The sequence below is a fragment of the Ornithorhynchus anatinus genome, chromosome X5, assembly GCF_004115215.2.
Source record: "Ornithorhynchus anatinus isolate Pmale09 chromosome X5, mOrnAna1.pri.v4, whole genome shotgun sequence".
Lineage (NCBI taxonomy): Eukaryota > Metazoa > Chordata > Mammalia > Monotremata > Ornithorhynchidae > Ornithorhynchus > Ornithorhynchus anatinus.
In genome coordinates this window covers 57,251,970-57,271,659 of record NC_041753.1, presented here as the reverse complement: position 1 = coordinate 57,271,659, position 19,690 = coordinate 57,251,970, and the positions used below count along the sequence as shown (strand labels likewise).

General features: G+C 43.9%; 1 protein-coding gene across 1 annotated transcript in view; it reads right to left on the bottom strand.

Annotated features, from left to right (window-relative positions):
- Positions 1 to 1,058: 1,058 nt before the first annotated feature.
- CX5H9orf135 (chromosome X5 C9orf135 homolog) overlaps positions 1,059 to 19,690 on the bottom strand; it is a 44,341-nt gene continuing 25,709 nt past the window's right edge. Inside the window, exons 4-6 of the mRNA XM_029054917.2 lie at positions 15,906 to 15,974; positions 4,739 to 4,796; positions 1,059 to 1,350 (exon numbers count right to left, since the gene is read on the bottom strand). Coding sequence (XP_028910750.1) covers positions 1,165 to 1,350; positions 4,739 to 4,796; positions 15,906 to 15,974 — 313 coding nt within the window. The 3' untranslated portion in view covers positions 1,059 to 1,164. The remainder of the gene's footprint in view (positions 1,351 to 4,738; positions 4,797 to 15,905; positions 15,975 to 19,690) is intronic.

The window sequence follows — 19,690 nt, the reverse complement described above, 5'->3', positions numbered from 1 at the left end:
TGAGCACGGGGTTGGGAGTCAGAGGTCATGGGTTCGAATCCCGGCTCTGCCACTTGTCAATTGTGTGACTGTGGGCAAGTCACTTAACTTCTCTGTGCCTCAGTTACCTCATCTGTAAAATGGGAATGAGGACTGTGAGCCTCACAAGGGACAACCTGATTACCCTGTATCTACCCCAGCGCTTAGAACAGTGCTCTGCACATAGTAAGCGCTTAACCAATACCAACATTATTACTCCATATTAGCCATGAAGCATGAGGCAGTGGAACAGAGCTTTCCTAAAAGCCCAGCTTCCCTGGGATGAACCACTGAAATGACACAAATCAGAGTACACTCTTTTATGTCCCCCCCCAAATTCACAAGTAATAATGGGCTACTTTTTGCATTTTTGAATCATTTCCATAGACAATCTCCTTTAGCCAAAGACCAGCATAATTCTTTCCTTTCTTTTGGAAAAGTCATGATACTTGTAAAGGTGCTATCTTGAGAACTGTACATTTCCCATATTTTCACATTGTGGGGTCAGGGTGGGGGTGGGTCATCTACTTCACCAGTCTCCCCAGTGTTCGTGGGAGTCAGATGAGGGGATTGAATCCCTAGAAGAGGCATCCTTCTCTCTCCTAACTTTTTTTTCCCCTCCACATACTAGAAAAACACAGGGGAGTGTGCCTGAGGAAATATAAAGATGGTATTTGCCTGAAGTGGATGAAATGGTCAGTTGAGGGCTACACCCCCTTTGTTTTTCTCCCAACTGGCCATCTTAGATTTTCCAGCTGACGACCAACAGGTCAATCCAAGATGGAGACGCATAAACGAATCTCGGGGCCCACCGAGCGGCTTCCTGTGGTCCACTAGTTAGGAAATGCTCCACTATTTAATATTTCAGTTGGAACGTCCTCATGTGTAGTTTCCCATTTATATAGTTCTTATATCAAAAACCAGCTATAAACATGAAAAACACTCACTAAAATATGGAGCGTATAAACATGAAACTATATGCCATTGAAGAGTTACTATCTGGCATAAAACAGGTCTCATGGGGAAAAAAAACACTAGTCTAGCAAGGATTTTGGTTGTTTTTATTAGAATAGGCGGAAAAATCACTGCATTTTCATTAGAGATACGATTTAATAAAGAATACTTTTATGCAGAGAGTTTGGTGTATTATTTCAAATGATGGGTGAGAGGATCAGTTACTGGGAAAAGCTTTTGTTTTATAACAGAATTACCATAAATCCCACTCTCATCGTGCCATTTGTTATAGCCCCGTCTTCTCTCATCTTCTATATCTGTGAACTGAGAACGGCATTTCCTATGAACTATGGAATAGTTACCCTGGAAGGGTGGGCTCTACGGAAATAAAAGAAACATAATTGAGTGATCTCCAAAAGAAGGTAATTTGACACGCTACTCGTGTTACATTCAAGGTTGGTTTGTAAATGCTTTCATCATCAATGACATTTATTGAGCACTTACCGTGTGCAGAGCACTGCAATAATAATAATAATGTTGGTATTTGTTTAGCGCTTAGTATATGCCAAGAACTGTTCTAAGTGCTGGAATAGATACAAGGTAATCAGGTTGTCCCACGTGGGGCTCACAGTCTTCATCCCCATTTTACAGATGAGGTAACCAAGGCACAGAGAAGTTAGGGGACTTGTCCAAGGTCACACAGTTGATAAGTGGAGGAGCCGGGATTAAGAACCCATGACCTCTGACCCCCAAGCCTGGTCTTTTTCCACTAAACCACTCTGCTTCTCTACTATAAGCAGTTGGGAGGGCACTGTTCACCAACGTTGGCTTAGAAAGACGATCTGATCAACTTTATTCAGGCGCAGTGACTAACTGATGACTTACGGACTCATTGACCTAGAGTAAGCCCTGCAGAAGTATAGCAGCAGTGATCCTCTAACTCAGCTTTCCGACGCTGATCGGGGCCCAGACCGAACTGCAAGAGCTAAGGCCAGTTAAGAAAATGCTTTGCCTCCCAGGATGTCTAGCTCCCTCCAAATCAACTGCAACCCCATATCTAGCCAACAGAGAGGTTCCATGTACTCAAAGTCACAGGATTGGCCTAAGGCACCTAATAAAGTGAACTTCACCAAGCAGGCGCTCAATAAACACTAATACTCCTCTCTCCACGTTGTTAGTGCTTGTACGACCCCGATATCAGATGAACAGATGGGCTACCTTTAGCCGGCCTTCTCACGATGTACAGAAGCGCAGTGGCTTTACCTGTCACAGATCAGTCTTCATCATGAATCTGAATTCATGATGTCTGTCTTCATCATGAATCTGAATTTGGAGATTCAGCTCTTGTCAGATGTCCACGGTGACAGATCTAGATCAGGTGGCACTATAGGGGTGAAAACTGGGTGGCTTAGAGTCCTCTAGACCGTAAGCTCCTTATGGGCAAGGAACATGTCCACCGACTCTGTTATATTGGACTTACCTAAGCGCTTAGAACACTGCTCTGCACACAGGAAGTGATCAATAAAATACCACCACTGATTGTGACCCAATATTTCACTCACAACTATAAAATAGCCCTGCTTGGTTCGCTTACCAGTTCCAGTGAATTTGGAAAACTGATATGGTCCTGAATTCCTTAATTTGTGGTAAAAACATACATTTGTGGATGTGCTAAATTTCCTTGGCAAAATTTGAGGTGGGCAAAGTGTGACTACATTTAAAATCTTAAACTCTATGTAAAATACAAAAATAATTGTAGTGCTACCTGACAATTTTGTTATCACAAATGATATTCACTCTGCACAGTAACATCGCCGTTCGAGTCTTTAGTCCTTTAAGTGCTCTGTACTCAATAAATACGATCGATTGATTGAGCTACTGAATTATTTTTCCCAGGGCCACGGTTAAAACCAAGACCCTAGGAAAAGGCAAGATTGATGTTCATTTCTAATGGGAATTTGCCACAGCAGAGGGAAGAATACTGATAAGTATATTTGTCCCTGGCTAGTTCATGTAGACATCTATTTTAATAAAACCTCCCAAAGGAAATCTCAATTCTCGGAGAATGTGTTATTGCTGTGTCTTAGAGTTGAACGCAAAATTCTTAAGCGAATGAAGTCATTTGAGATTGCTGTTAATTTCAAAGACAAGGAGGTACGGAAAAAAAATACAAAAGGTTTTAAAATGTTCTGGTTCCTTCCAGTCCCAGAATCACCTAATGGCCTTAACTTCAACTAGCTGTTCCCCATTTATGGTGTTTCCCTTCTTTAGCTGAAAGTAATCAAATGACAGGCTAAAACAACCAAATGGATCAATTAATCAGTCAATGGTACGGACGGACCGCTTACTGTGTGCAGATCACTGAACCAAGCACTTGGGAGAGTACGAGGAAGCATCATGGCCTAGTGGAAAGAGCACAGGCCCGGGAGTCAGAGAACCTGAGTTCTAATCCTGGCTCTGCCATTTGTCTGCTGTGTGACCTTGGGAGATTCCCTTCACTTCTCTGTGCCTCTGTTCCCTCCTTCTGCAAAATGGGGATTAAATCCTACTCCCTCCTCCTTGGACTGTGAGCCCTGTGTGGGTCGGGGACTGTGTCCTACCTGAATATCTTGTAATTACACCAGTGCCTAGTACAGTGTTTGGAATATAGTAAGTACTTAGCCAGTACGATTATTATTATTATTCCTACAACAGAGTTGGTAGATACATTCCCTAGCTTGTAGGGAATCAGCTGGGAATTAGCTTAGAGGATCTGCTGAAAACTTCTCATTAGGACGTAATGACGAGATATTTTTTCCTGAAGTTAAACTATATTGCTAAGGCAGTCCATTTTTGCACCAACGCCATTACATCTCCAGTCCCCCCTATAATGGAACATATAGATGCAGGCTTGATATGTAATCTGTTTGAAATTTTGCTCACTTTGAAATCTTGAGAGAGCGGACATTCTATGAGTTTACGGCCAGATCTGCTCCTTTTTTAACCTCTGTTGCGACTGATTCCCTTCCAGTTTTGTGAGGCTGAAGCGAGTGGGTGACAAGTTAAATCTTTCTGTTTTAGACACCATCTCTTCTCCCATACTTGGTATTTTTATGAATACGAGAAAAGGCAACACCTTTTGGAGCAGATACTACCCTTCCACCTAGCATGCTTATCAGCCACTTTAGAGCATAAAACAGAGTAGTGTTCACTCATAAATTCTTGACCGAGTGGACCCAGAAAGATGCCAGTTCCATGAGTAATGCTCTCACAGAGTTCCATGACTGTTTGGTATCTTTTACTTCCTGTCAGGACAAGCTGCATGTGATTTTAAATAGTGGCCCCATCTGTCATCCAGGTTTTACCTAGTTGTTTTTGTTGAGTTGCCCTGCCCTCTTCCTTTCCACCCCCACTGTCAAATGCTCCAAGCTCCTCACGGTCCTTTTAAACCTCCCTTGCTGTCTATAAAGTATCAAGAAATAAATTCTACCTACGATACGTACTGCTTGCTAATGGTCATCACTTCCAAACAATTTCTTCTTGTTTCCTAAATGCAATGATTTACCCTTGATAGGAGCAGCATGACTCACTGTGGGCAGGGAACATTTCTACTGACTCTGTTTTGTTTTGGTTTTTTATGGTATTTGTTAAGCACTTACTATACTGAACTCTCCCAAGAGCTCAGTATAGTACTCTGCACACAGTAAGCACTCAATAAATACGATAGAATGATTTCAAATGAATCAAAAGAGATTACAGAGGGATTTTTCTACTTGCATATACTTACTGCTGGTTCATAATCAAACAGAGGAACATAGTCTACACGATAAGTTGTATCAGAGGACCTGAAAGAGACAAGTCAATAAGTGAGAAACAGATGACCCAAAATATGAAATATTATTTTAATGTCAGCTTTACTTGCCACATATACAAGGGAGCATATCAGGCCAGCTATTCCTAGAGGGGCAGTCAGCTGATTCAAGTCTTGCAAAATTTAGTTTCAACTTCTTTATCTGAAAGAGGTTGCTCTTTATTTTGTGAAACAGGTTGCCTTGGCAAACTTGCTGTTCCTCTTTCTTGAAGGGGGAAAAAAAAATCAGATCAAATCCAGAACAAGACTATCACTTACTTGATTTTAATAAAAAGCAGTTCTTTATTTTCTTGGTAACTGTTCTGAAACCCCAGATGCTTCTTAGTGATTACATGAATCGTAGGAATGCCTTCATTTCATAAACCAGACATTCAAGATGCTAATCACAAGCGAACCATGGGAAAGGGCCAGACATTTCTTCATTCTCCCATCTTCCCCCACAGGAATGAAACCTTTTCTCCCCTTCCAAGAACAGAGGACAGGCCTACCTATTCAACATCTGAAATGTTGAGAACGTCATGGCAATCTGGAACAGTGAAGACTATCCTTTCCAACTAGTATGACTTGTTATTTTTGCTGTTTTGCTTTATTTTTTTCTCACTTTCTGGCTTTTCTTCCCATTTTCCCTTTCCCTGGGTGCTGGTCTGTCTTCCTCCAACTAGGGAACCAGCGATCTGATACTGAGCCTTAAGCAGTGCTTAACACATTAGTAAAATGTTATCATTATCATTATTATTTTTATTTTTATTATTACTACCGGAGAAGCGGCATAGCCTAGTGGAAAGAACACAGGCCTAGAGGCAGAGGACCTGGGTTCTAGTCCCAGCTCTACCACTTGCCTGCTGTGTGACCTTGGACAAGTCACTTAACTTCTCTGGGACTCGGTTACCTCATGTGCAAAATGGGGATTCAATATCTGTTCTCCGTCCTACTTGGACTGTGAGCCCCATAAGAAACCTGATCTTGTATAATAATAAAGGCATTTGTTAAGTGCTTACTATGTGCCAGGCACTGTACTAAGTGTTGGGGTGGATAAAAGCAAATTGGATTGGACCCAATCCCTGTCCCATATGGGGCTCACAGTTCCAATCCCCATTTTACAGATGAGGTACCTGAGGCCCACAGACGTGAAGTGACTTGCTCAAGGTCACACAGCAGACAAGTGGTGGAGCTGGAATTAGAACCCATGACCTTCTGACTCCCAGGCCCATGCTCTAGTCACTACGCCACTGTATCTATCTGAGCACTTAGTAAAGTACAAGGCACTGAAAAAAACCACAATTATTATCATTATTGTCACATTTTTTACTTCCTTGGGTCAAACAAAAGACTGCAAGCCCTTTAGGTCAACCTGCCTACAGGCGGAAGAGGACCAAAAATAAAATCAGGATATACATTAAGAGAAGCAGCATGGCCTAATGGCTAGAGCATGGGCCTGGGAGTCAGGATGACCTGGGTTCTAATCCCAGCTCTGCCACTCATCCGTTATATGATGTTGGGCAAGTCACTTAACTTCTCTGTGCCTCGGTTATCTCATCTGTAAAATGAGATTAAGACTGTGAGCCGCATGTGGGCCATGGACTGTGTCCAACCTATCTTGTATCTACCACAGTGCTTAGAACAGTGCCTGGCACCGAGTAAGTGCTTAACCAATACCAGAAAAAAATAGGTGTGGTTTTTTTAAAAAAATAATTATCTCCATGTACCTCCCTTATATTCCAAGAACAGCAGATCTGCCCACCTGTGTAAACCTTAGTGCCGAGCATGATGTAGGGATGACTGGAGGCCTTGTCTCTCACATTGATTTGTAGAGGATAGCAAAGTCTCTGCACTTCCCTGACTGCATCTTCCCCAAGCAAGTGTTTAGGACAAGGAGCAGGGCTGTGTTTTCAGTGATTGTCCTTGTACGTACCTCCAACTGCCAGAAGCAATTTTTCTCTCAAAATAGGTTCACGTGACAAAAACCAGGGAGGTGATGGAGGAAGGGAGAGAAAGTTGGAAGGGTTTCCTCCTCTCTTCGCTTTTTTTTTTAATGGTATTTGCTAAGCACTTACTATGTGCCAGGTTAAGCGCTGGGGTAGATACAAGCGAATCGGGTTGGACACGGTCTCTGCCCCTCATGGGGCTCCCCATTTGACAGATGAGGTAACTGAGACACAGAGAAGTGAAGTGACTGGCCCAAGGTCGCACAGCAGACAAACGGCAGAGTCGGGATTAGAACTCGGGTCCCTCTGACTCCCTGGCCCATGCTTTATCCACTAGGCTATGCTGCTTCTTGGACCCCTCAGGCAGATGCACTACTTAAGGGCTGCCTCCATGGGTGGAAGGATGAATCTAGCTCAGTAACCCTTGGAGTGGAATTAATCGATCATTGGTATTTACTGAGTGTTTACAGAGCACTGTACTAAGTTGGGGAGAGCACAGAGTTGGTAGATAGGTTCCCTACCCCCAGTGAGCTTACAGCCTAAAGAATGAGACAGACATCAGTAGAAATACATAAATTCTGGATATGTACAATCTTGACAGAGGTTTGCACTGATTTATATTAGGGGAAAAGTAGAAACACAAAGAAAGAATTAACTACACTTTTTTTTTTAGGGAGGACCTAAAGATGCTGGGGCAAAAACATAAATGACTGCACTTAAAAGGGAACTAACTCTATTTGGCCCTGTTTACTTTCACAGCAGGCTAATTCCCTATTCTTTTATGCCACTTTCTACTGTCTACGTTTAATAAGCTCTATCGTAGTTTAAAATTTAGTCTAAAGAAGTAACCATTTTTTCCCGCTAAAGATCGGCAAATAATGCTAATTGAAGAAGCCCTGAAGAGGGCATTCTTTTGAGCCTGTCTCCTCCGCCCCAGCCCTCCTCCCCACCTCGATGTCCTGACCTCACCGCATCTGTCCACACTCCTTTTGGGGTGGAGGCGCTACTGGGGCCCTGCCACTGCTCTGGGCGAATCAGGAGGGAGACGTCAATTTCTAGGCGTGTATCAGATTATCATAGGGCAGGTTCTTAACAGTCTGCTCTCATTCAGCGAGGAAAGATTTGGGCTATTTGTACTATCTAAAAAACAATTTTTAAAATGTCCAATTTATACAGTTTTACAAATTAACTTATGCATACTTTCTAGCTTTCTTAATGAGTTTTGTAACTATGCAAAATCCATAATATTAATGAACCCAATTCTCCCGGTGCTTATGTTTACTTCCTAGTACTGTAGTAAATTAGGCATTTTGAAACCACTGAGAGCTAATTAGCGCATCACTGGAGTAAATGCCAATGCTGTCTGCAAAGCAGTGAAAGAGACTCCATCCTAGTTGTTAAGAGAATTAATGCTTCCCTCAAAGTGCCAGACTTCCTACCAAGGAATAATTAGTCTGGAAGCTTCTTGAGGGCAGAGATTGTGTCTTTTACCTCTATCGTACTCACCCAACTGCTGCGGAGAAGCAGCATGGCATAATGGATAGAGCACAGGCCTGGGAGTCCGAAGGTCCCGGGTTCTAATTCTGCCTCCACCACTTGTCTGCTCCGGCAAGTCACTTCACTTCTCTGGGCCTCAATTACCTCATCTGAAAAATGGGGATGGAGACTGTGTGCCCCACGTGGGACAGGGACTGTGTCCAACCTGATTTGTTTGTATAATAATAATAATGATGGTATTTGTTAAGCGCTTACTATGTGCCAAGCACTATTCTAAGCGCTGGGGTAGATACAAGGTAATCAGGTTGTCCCACATGGGGTTCACAGTCTTAATCCCCATTTTATAGATGAGGGAATTTAGGCACAGAGAAGTTAAGTGACTTGCCCAAGGTCACACAGTAGACAAGTGGCGGAGCCGGGATTAGAACCCACGACCTATGACTCCCAAGCCCATGCTCTTTCCACTGAACCACGCTGCTTCCATGTTGCATCCATCCCAGCACTCAGTTCAGTGCCTGGCACATAGTAAGTGCTTAACAAATACCATCATTATTAGTAGTAGTAGTAGAAGACAGTACACACTCAATAAATGCTACTGCTCGATAGACCTCAGGCACTGGCAGAATTGGGCTCCTTGTTGAAAACAAAACCAACCAAGACAGTATTTTGTCTTTTGTGCCCGTTCATCAAAGAGCTTATGATTAAAAGGACAATCATAAGCTTTAATTTCAAGAATCCTCAATAGCAGTTTGAGCCAAGGCATGGAATTCTGACTCAGTGGAAACTCTACACAAAACAAAAATATACAGAAGGCAAATTTAGTCTCCAGAACCGTCATCTTAGAGAAGGGTTTAGTCACGGCAATCTAACCCAAGAACTTGTCCTGACAAGACAGGGAGAAGAACTAGGGTGAGATATTTTCTCTTCTAAGAAGACTGTTCTTTGCTAATTAAGGAAAATCAGAGACAAAAGATATCAACAAAACTGGTCACAAACTGAATACATTTCAAGTTTCAAATCAACACCTTTTAAAACATGGCTTTCAGTTTAGAGACTTTTCTAAAATTTTCTCAAAGACATTCTTGCCAGTACCGTTCAGCATTTGCTTTGATCTACACACCAAACATTAGGCAGTACATTTAAATTAGCCTGCTATGCAACGGATGTGCGCTAGCAAGAGAATAACATTTTGAACGGGCTTCAAAGTTATCCTCCAAAAAAGTGTTCCAAATAAAGTTTTTAAAAGGACTATGAATAGCATAAATATCATTTGTGACGTTGAGTAGTTTTTTCCATCATTACCTTTAAATCAACCATCGCTACTTCAATTTTCTATTTCCTGTTCTGTAATTTCAGGTAAATATCCCCTCTGCAAGGTTGAGGTTAAAAATAAAATGGGAAAACCCACTCTGCACAGACCACCGTTATAAATTCTTCTCTCTCTGGATGAACTGGAAAATACACCTCAGAGACCTATAAGAGGTTTGATCACAAAGGATCTTAAATCTCAGCTCTCGTACATTATGTTCTTGAGTAGGCCTAAGGCTAGTTAGAGAGAAGCTCCTTATGCCTGACCAGGGAGAAAGGTGAGGAGAGAGAGATAGGAGCAGGGGGACTTGGGGAAACTCGCCCACCAGCGTTTCACCCAAGTGGCACCCATCGTGCCGCTGACCCGGGATGAACTGACCCAGTTTCGGCTATGCTACGACTACCACTGAAAACAAGTGGTCATTACCAATGCAAGATGGGCCAATTCAGCCACCCAGATGGAAACAACAGTGGCCCAGGCCACAAACCCAGCTCCACTAGCCCCACTGGAGCCATGCGTGCATGGAAGTTTCCAGCACAGTTGAAAACGCTTAGTTCCAGCCATGTCAGGCACTGTCATTCAATTCCCAGCTAGAGGTAAGCTCCCTGACGACAGGGACTGAGGTCTTCTACTTTTATTGTATGCTCCTAAGTGTCTAGTTCAGTGCTCTGGTGCTCGGTAAATACCGACGATAATGGTGTACAATTCCAGTGGGTCAGTTTAGCTCGATGGCAAAGGAGAAAAGAACTAGGTCCAACCTGATTATCTTGTGTCTACCCTAGCGCTTACTACAGTGCCCGGCACATAGTGAGCACTTAGCAAATACCATTTTAAAAATGGCAGCAACTGCTGCTACTGAAAAAGAAGATGACTTAGGTTCTGGTCCCAGCTGTATCATTTTCCTGCTCTATGACCTTGGGCAAATCAATTAACTTCCCTGTGCCTCAGTTTCCTTAATAAAATGGAGAGAAGATGGCTGTTTTCCCTCGCTCTCTCAGACAGTGGACTTCTTGTGGGACATTCCCACATAGGCAGTGTAGAAGGGCAGAAGATCTCTTCTTGAGATACTGCTGGGAAGGAATAGAGAGTCAAAGAAGGGGCAGGAGGAAGGTGGGCCTAGAAAGAAACGGGAAATTTTAAGGAGAGCCCATCTCACAGTTTCAATTTTACTGATGAAGTACAAGCAAGAGAAAAGGGAGGCCAGGGGAGCAGGGGATTTGAGGAGGGAGGGAATGAAAAGTCAGAAACAGCTGCGTGAGCATTGGACAGGGGAGTCAATAAGGCTAGAGAAGTATTGTTGCTGGGCAGAGGAAAGCGGGAGAGGATGGGTTTGAGATGGACCAGGTCCTACTACGACCCAAGCAGCACATTGAGCCCCTCTAATGCCAAACTGTTCACAGTGCCGCCATCTCATCTGTCTCACTGCTGACTCCTGGCCTACATCCTCCCTCTGGTCTAGAGCTCCCTCACCCATTGTATCCGACAGATCATCACTCTCCCCACCTTCAAAGTTCTATTATAGTCACATCTCCTCCAAGGGGCCTTCCTGGACTAGGCTCTCATTTTCCCCATTCGCCCTCCCTTCTGCATCACCTGTACACTTGGATCTGTACCCCTTAAGCACTTGGTATTCATCTCACTCCCAGCCCCAGAGCACTTATGTACCCATTCCCATGCTCTCTCTTTTCCCCTCTCAGTACTTCATTTTAATGTCTGTCCCCCCTTCTAGACTCGAAGCTCCTTGTAGGTGGGGATGGTGTCGACACACTCCATTGCACTGTATTCTCCCCAAAATAATTACTAATAATAATTATGGCACTTAAGCACTTATTATGTGCCTTTAACTGGACTAAGCACTGAGGTCAACTGTATCTATTTTCGTTACCCTATTTATTTTGTTAATGAATTGTACATCGCCTTGATTCTATTTAGTTGCCATTGTTTTTACGAGATGTTCTTCCCCTTGACGCTGTTTAGTGCCATTGTTCTTGTCTGTCCGTCTCCCCCGATTAGACTGTAAGCCCGTCAAACGGCAGGGACTGTCTCTATCTGTTGCCGACTTGTTCATCCCAAGCGCTTAGTACAGTGCTCTGCACATAGTAAGCGCTCAATAAATACTATTGAATGAATGAATGAATGAAGGTAGATAATCAGCTTGGTCACAGTCCCTGTCTTTCATGGGACTCTCAGTGTAGGAGGAAGTAGGATTTAATCCCCATTTAACCAATGAGGAAACTGAGGCCCAGAGAATTTAAGTAACTTGCCCAAGGTCACAAAGCAGACACCTCGCAGAGCTGGGATTAGAATCCATGTCCTCTGACTCCCAAGCCTGGGCTCTTTCCACTAGGCCGTGCTGCTTCCACATTGTTCTCTGAGAGAAGCCAGACAGTAGCAGCCACTAAGCCCTGTCATACTGAGTTAGTGCTTTACCATGGAGCCAGTAAGGAGCCTAGAGTTGCAAATCGAGGGGAGGTTAGTCTAATTTGGGAAAATTTTATGATAATAATGATTACAGTCCTGAGTAAAAATGAATTTACATAGCACCTTTACCTTGAAAAACTTCAAGAGTTTTATAATGTTTGGTGCTTCCCCTAGCTGTAATTTATTTTAGTGTCTGTCTCCCCTACTAGACTGGAAGCTTCTCAAGGGTAGGGAGCGGGTCTACCGGCTCCATCGTATTAAACTCTCCCAAGTCTTAATACACACAGTACACGCAGTAAGTACTCAATAAATACCACTGATTGATTGACTGAGAACAGACTCCATCTAGGGCAACAGCTATTCTTGCTTGAATTGGCATCTGATAGGCCTGGTCATCTAATAACGACTGCATCTCCGATATATAACATATCTAGCAGGCTTGGCTGGCAAAGGCAACATGAAGAGCTGGGGTACCTATCTGCACCTACGGTCAGTCCTCAGATGTACGATAATCATTATGGTATTTGTTAGGCGCTTACTATGTGCCAAGCACTGTTCTAAGTGCTGGAGCACTGTTGGTTCCTGAGGAAATGTGTCAAATCTAAGGGTTGCCAGTCAGAACTAATTTTCTCAAAGTCTGAAGCAGCTGGTGCAAACACTGGACGTGGGAGTCAATAAGGAGAGAGAAGTATTGTTGCTGGGCAGAGGAGAGGGCAGGGTTAAAGCAGGAGAGGATGGATTTGAGATGGAGAAGGAACTGCTGCTGTTTGGCCTCTCCCTTTTTATCACCCTACTATCCGCAAAGCAGCCACTTTGCACTTCGACCACCATTGCACCTATGCATCCCCTACCACTACCTCAAAGACAGGATCCTGTATGGGTCCTCTTTTGGGGAAATTGGATGGCAGGATGGGAACCCAAAAACTGGGATGGCGTAGTGGATAGAGCACAGGCCTGGGAGTTAGAAGTTCATTGGTCCTCATCCCGGCTCCGCCTCTTGTCTGCTCTGTGACCTTGGGCAAGTCACTTCACTTCTCTGGGCCTCAGTTCCTTCAGCTGTAAAATGGGGATTGAGACTGTGAGTCCCAAGTGGGACAGGGACTGTGTCCGACCCGACTTGTTTGTATCCACCCAGTGCTTTGTACAGTTCCTGGCACATGGTAAGTGCTTAACAAATACCATTAGTAGTAGTAGTAGTAGTAGTAGACTGTGGGCAAGTCACTTAACTTCTCTGTGCCTCAGTTACCTCATCTGTAAAATGGAGATTAAGACTGTGAGCCCCACGTGGGACGACCTGATTCCCCTGTGTCTACCCCAGCGCTTAGAACAGTGCTCTGCACATAATAAGCGCTTAACAAATACCAACATTATTATAGTAGCAGTAAAGCCAGACTTCTAGTCACTGTAGCTAGAGCACCTAATGAACTGGCTCTGTTTGGGTATTCATAGCATGCAGGAAAATGCCTGAAAGTTATGGTAAATCTCCTCTGATTAATCAATCAATCAATCGTATTTATTGAGTGCTTATGGTGTGCGAAGCACTATCCTAAGCACTCAGTAAAAACAATTGATTGAAACACAGTCTAGAGGAGTACACAATACATTTTAACTCCACCAAAAAGTATGAATTTTCTCCAAGACTTAACCTGAAATTTAAATTTACATTACGGGTTTAGTCTTTCCTGTATAACCTGAAGCATATCTTTTTGGTCCATTGAACAGACTCATTCTTATGCATTGCCTTTTAAAGTTGACACTTCAACAGCTGTACTATTGGCAAGAAGTAAAAAAAAAAAATAAATGAATATTCAAGACAGCAGATCCGGAAACCCTAGGATACTTTTGGAAAGAGTATTGGCATGCTGAAAATGAGAGACTGAATTATGCATGTGGAGGGATTTTGAAGATGTCATAAAGTAACTAATAGATTACTTTCTTGCTGATACCTATGGAATTATACCAAATATAAACAAGGAATTCTGACCAAGTAGTTCTGAGAAGCAGTGTTGCCTGGTGGAGAGAGCACGGGCCTGGGAGTAAGAAGGACCTGGGTTCTACTCCTGGCTCTGCCACTTGCCTGCTTTGAGACCCTGGAAAAGTCACTTCACTTCCTCTGCCTCAGTCACCTCATCTGTAAAATGGGGGGTAAGACTGTGAGCCCCACACGGGACATGGACTGTGTCCAACCTGATTAGCTTGAATCTACCCCAGCGCTTAAAGCAGTGACTGGCACTTAAATACCATTTAAAAAAAAATAAGAAGCAGGCTAACTAAGGAAAGCTGGGTTCTTACATGCATCTCCCATGATGGGCTTAGGAGGGCCCTGCCCCTACGGGGATCTGGTGCCCTATATCAAATACGGTGGTCAGCACATCCTCTTGGCCACTGTGACCAAACTCTGATAAATAGCTGCAGAGAGAACAGCAACCTGCACTCTGACATCCCTGACAGTGGCAAACTGGGGCAGGGGGTGCAGAGGGAGAAGACCGGCTTCCCATGATTTGTTTCTAATTTGAAAGTTGATCCTTAAGGATTTTTCCTTGGAACCACTACCCTGCAGAGAATAGCTCTAAAAAGGAACTTTAAATTTAGAAACAAACCGTGGGAAACCACACTCTCCCTCACAGTCTTCATGGTCATCCTGATACAATGTTCCTTGTGCATCGATTCGTCATGGCCCCGTTTTTTGGTATCTTTTTGGTTCCTCTGGGTTCTGGGGTCCTGCTGGGGGTATTATAAATTATTGACTAATGTTAATGTCTTTCTCCCCTCTCTTGACTGTAAACTCACTGTGAGCAGGGAACCTGTCTACTGACTCTGTTAGATTGCACTCTCCCAGGTGCTCAGTGCAGTTCTCTGCAGACAGTAAGTGCTCAATAAATACCATTTGATAATGATGATGAGGAGGAGGAGGAGGAGGATAAGCAGGGCCTTTATGCACCCAACTTGGATCTGAGGCTACCTAGGGGTCTTCTACACCCTCACTGGAGGCTGAGGCTGAACTGCAGTCCCCTTAGAAGCTAAACCCCATGTCCCATGTTCCACAAATCTAAACCTCCTTGAAACCTGGCCTCAAGTTCAGCCCTGTGTTAAAAATGAAAAGCTGTCCCATAGATAAGTGGCAACTGTGACACACTGTGGAGTAGATATATGCAGAGATTCATCTGCACCCATCCAGAAACGTGGAACCTAGCAGACCAAAGGTGGGCAAATAAAAAATAGTATGAATGCTCAACATTCAAAGGACAAACTATTTCCACCTCTCTGAAGGTCAGGTTGGACCTGGCCATGTTCGAGCCCCACATTCCAGACTGTGACTTCCTCGTGGGCAGGGAACGTGTCTACCAATCCTAATATCTTTTACTCTCCTGAGCACTTAGTAGTGCCCTGCTCACAATTAGTGCTCAATAAATACGACTGACTGATTGATTTAAACAAAAACTTGACTCTCACTCAGTCCCAGGATTTGGGTGTATGGAAGGCTCTAATCTGTACTGCCTACTCATGTAACTTTATTTCAGAAATCACACATCTTGATTCCCGTTAAATTTTACATCCATTACACTAAACTTCCCAAGAGGTTTCCATACTCCTAGGAAATGAAATTTGACTTGTATTTTCAAAATTTAGGGGTGAAAAAGATGGGTCTTTTTTCAGTGGGAAATCACTGTTACACAAGATGTTTTCAAAGAATTGTTAATCTTGCCAATGGGCTGTTATGAAATAATGTATTAAGCACTGTCTATCGTGAAAGTAGATTCTATTCATAATGACAGCCAAAAATAACATTCTACCAAAGTTCAATTCAAGAAGGTCAGTTTCTGTCAAATGCTAAATATGAGGCATTTACAGATTATCTCGATGACTGATACTCTATAGAATAAACATCACTAATTACATTGGTTAAAGTCTATAGTTTGTTGCTACTAACATTTTCCGGTGATTTGGAGGATGTCGAGACAAAATAGCTCCAAAACCTGTTCTGGGCATCCCAGTTTCCCTGCAAATAAAATGACAAATTCCAGAAAATAAATCAAAACTCTTACCACTTTTAACCTTTCAAACCTAAGCAACACTAATCTGAAGCAGATTTTGGGACGAACTGCTTATCAAAGGATCTCTTTGTCATCAGGTGAAGGAGTTCTCTATAGTCACGGTACCAGAAACATTCAGTGAACCATCCAAATAGCTGAAGATTTTCAGGGCTTGTCCATTTTTGAACTATATTTTTTTTCAACTATCACAAAGGGCAATTTCCTCTTACCGGCACTTTCTCTGGACTTGCTAGTAATGTGTTGCCAAATCAAAATAATGCCAACGTTCCAGAAACTGCTGTATCTGCCAACAGGCAGTACAGGAAAGGGGACTCCTCAGGGCTCACAGGCAGGTTCTTCGGCCAGACCGAGGATGATGTTATTGAACGATTCCAGCCATGCGTGCAAGCGTCAGCAATCGTTACTTGGCCAGTGACTCACTTGAGAAGCATTTGATTCCAATCGATTAATCAATCAATCATTTGGATTTACTGAGTACTTACAGTGTGCAGATCACTGTACTAAGCGCTTTGGCAAGTACAATATAACAGAGTTGGTAGACCCGATCCCTGCCCACAAGCGAACTTACAGTCCAGAGGGGAAGTTTGGAGGCTTGGTTATCACGGTGAATATGCTACTTAAAAAATAGGCAGTGTTGCCAGAAGAGGAGTCTAACCTGACCTCGCTGACCTGCTGCTACTCCACAACAGCAGGGTAGGGATTGAGGCATCAATCAATCGATCGTATCTATTGAGTGCTTACTGTGTGCAGAGCACTGTATTAAGCGTTTGGGAGAGTATAATATAACAAAAAAACAGACATATTCCCTGCTCACAAGGAGCTCACAGTCTGGAGGGGGAGACAGACAATAATATAAATAAATTATGGGTATGCACATAAGTGCTGTGAGGAAGGGGAAAGGGATGAATAACGGGAAAAAGTCAGGGGAGTGGAAGAAAAGGAAAGGAGGGCTTACTCAGGGAAGGCTTCTTGGAGGTGAAGTGCCTTCAACAAGGCTTTGAAGGTGGGGAGAGTAACTGTCTGTCGGATATGAAGAGGGAGGGCGTTTCAGGCCAGAGGCAGGACACGGACGAGAGGTCGGCGGCAAGATAGAAGAGACTGAGGTACAGTGGGTAGGTTAGCATTAGAGGAGCAAAGTGTACGGGCTGAGTTGTAGTAGGAGAGTAGCAAAGTGAGATAGGAGGAGTGGGGAAACGGACTGATAGGTTTTGAGGAAAAATGATCTGAGCAGCAGAGTGAAATATGGACCGGAGTGCGGAACGCCAGGAGGCAAGGAGGCTGACGCGGTAATCAAGGTGGGATAGGATAAATGCTTGAATAAATGCGGTAGCAGTTTGGATGGAGAGGAAAGGGCCGATTTTAGTGATGCTGTGAAGGAAGACCCGATAGGACTTTGTGATGGATTGAATATGTAGGCATTACCTACTCAGAGGTTCTGTAGACAGCTCTGAACTTTGGAATCTCAGTGCACAGAAGGTAGATGTAATAGCAATTCATAAACTGTTTCCACTGTGCAATCCTGGCAATCACATGCAGTCTGGCAAGGCCTTGCGAGACTATTAGTTATAGCTCTTTGGGAGTCAACAGATATTCTAACGCTGTAAGTTCCTGGAGCATGGGGAGTCTATCTTTTACTTCTCCTGTACGTTCCTCAGATGCCTAATACGGTGTTCTGTACCCAATCGCTGAATAAAAACCCCCTGATACTGACATTAATGCAATTCATCTACCTTCCTGAAATCAGTGGGAGAGGCCCAGTTCTCTTGCGCTCCTGGAACTAGGAAGCAGTGGCCTTACCTTGGCCCAAGGATTGACTACTGTCCAGCTGGGCTTGTATGCTACCTCTCAAGAAAATAGCAAAACAGCATTCACAGCCCCACCAGTCTGCCCTGACCTTCGGGGTTTCAGGCAGAGCCTTTCTCAGCATCTCTTGGTTTGTTGGAGATGACAGGTTACAAACAGCCCCTTTTTGCTCTCTGGGGCATGTGACTCACTTTGGCTGCAAAATAAAGCATAGACTGACCTTGGTTGGCAAAGATGATGCTACTGACTGTACGGTCCTATCCATATGTTCAAGTATGGCTGAAAAAACGTACTATGCTTGACCACCCCACTCTGCCACATTGAGTCTTCTGCTCGTAAGAACAGACTCATGCTGCATTAATGTGTTTGTTCCATACACCCTCCGTCTCCGATTTCGAGCCTGACTCTTGGTATTCCGATCTTCACGGAGTCTTTATTCAAGGAGAGCAATCTCCCTATGGCTGCATGCCAGATTGGTCCATCCGCTACTATAGCGATCTCCCAACATTCCGCGCCTACAATTTATTGTTTGAGCCTGTGTTTCACTAGGTCTTTATGTCATTTATTCTGCTCTCCTGGCTTGTGTGTGCAGTTCCCTTCAGTTCGCACAATAACTGCAGAGGTATGCTCTTGTCATCTATTCATCTCAAATGTCCTGTCCAGCAGCATGCCTTAGTACAAAGAGCCTGGGCCTGGGAGTCAGAGGACAGGGTTCTAATTCCAGCTCTGCCATTTGCCTGTTGCGTGACCCTGAGCAAGTAATTTTACTTCTCTGGGCCTCAGTTCCCTCATCTGTAAAACGGGGATTAAGACCGTGAGCCCCATGTGGGACACTGTCTGCGTCCGACCCGAAGCGCTCGTATCTGGTCATTCCTTCAACCCTCTGATATTGGTTCAATATGGTGTCTCCAGTTTAGCCACTGAATGACAACAAAATCCCACTGGCACATATAAGGTGTTTGAGGGCAGGGATCATGTCTGTGTACTCTGTTCTCTCCCAAATACTTCATATGATGTTCTCTCCACAATAAGAGCTCAATAAAAACCATTGATTGATTAAAAAAAGGCATCTGTCTTGCATTTTGTATTCTTATGTTGACACACTAGCCAAATACACTCACATTTCCCCAACTATTGGAGTCTTGCACTCATAATAATCATTGTAATTTATTACAAATTTCTTAAGGGTTTACTACGTGCCAGAAACTGTATTAAACCCTGGGGTAGACACAAGATAATCAAGTCGAATACATCTTTCCATCTTTCCCAGCAGTACCTCAAGAGGAGATCCTTCTGCCTCTTCTCAAAATCTACTTCCTAAACCAGCGCCTCCGACCCCATCTCTTCACCACTTACCAAAGCACTTGCCCCCTCCCCTTTTCCCTCCCTGACCACCATCTTCAACTGTTCACTCTCCAATGGCTTTTTCCCCACTCCTGTCAAACATGCTCATGTCTCCTCTATCCTAAAAAACCCTCCCTTGACCTCACGATTCCCTATCACCCCAAGTCCCTCCTACCATCCCTAACCAAACTCCTTGAGCAAGTTGTCTACACCCACTGCCTCTGCTTCCAATTCTTTCCTTGGCCCCTTCCAATCTGGCTTCTTCCCCCTTCACTCCACAGAAACTGCCTTCTCTAAGGTCACCAATGACCTCCTTCTTGCCAAACCCAACGGCCTCTACTCCATGTTAATTCTCCGCGACCTCTCAGCTGCCATCAACACTGGAGACTACCCCCTTCTCTTGGAAACACTATCCAACCTTGTTTCCACTGACACTGTCCTTTCCCAGTTCTCTTCCTACCCCTCTGGCAGCTCATTCTCAGTCTCTTCCACAGGCTCCTCCTCTGCCTCCCAC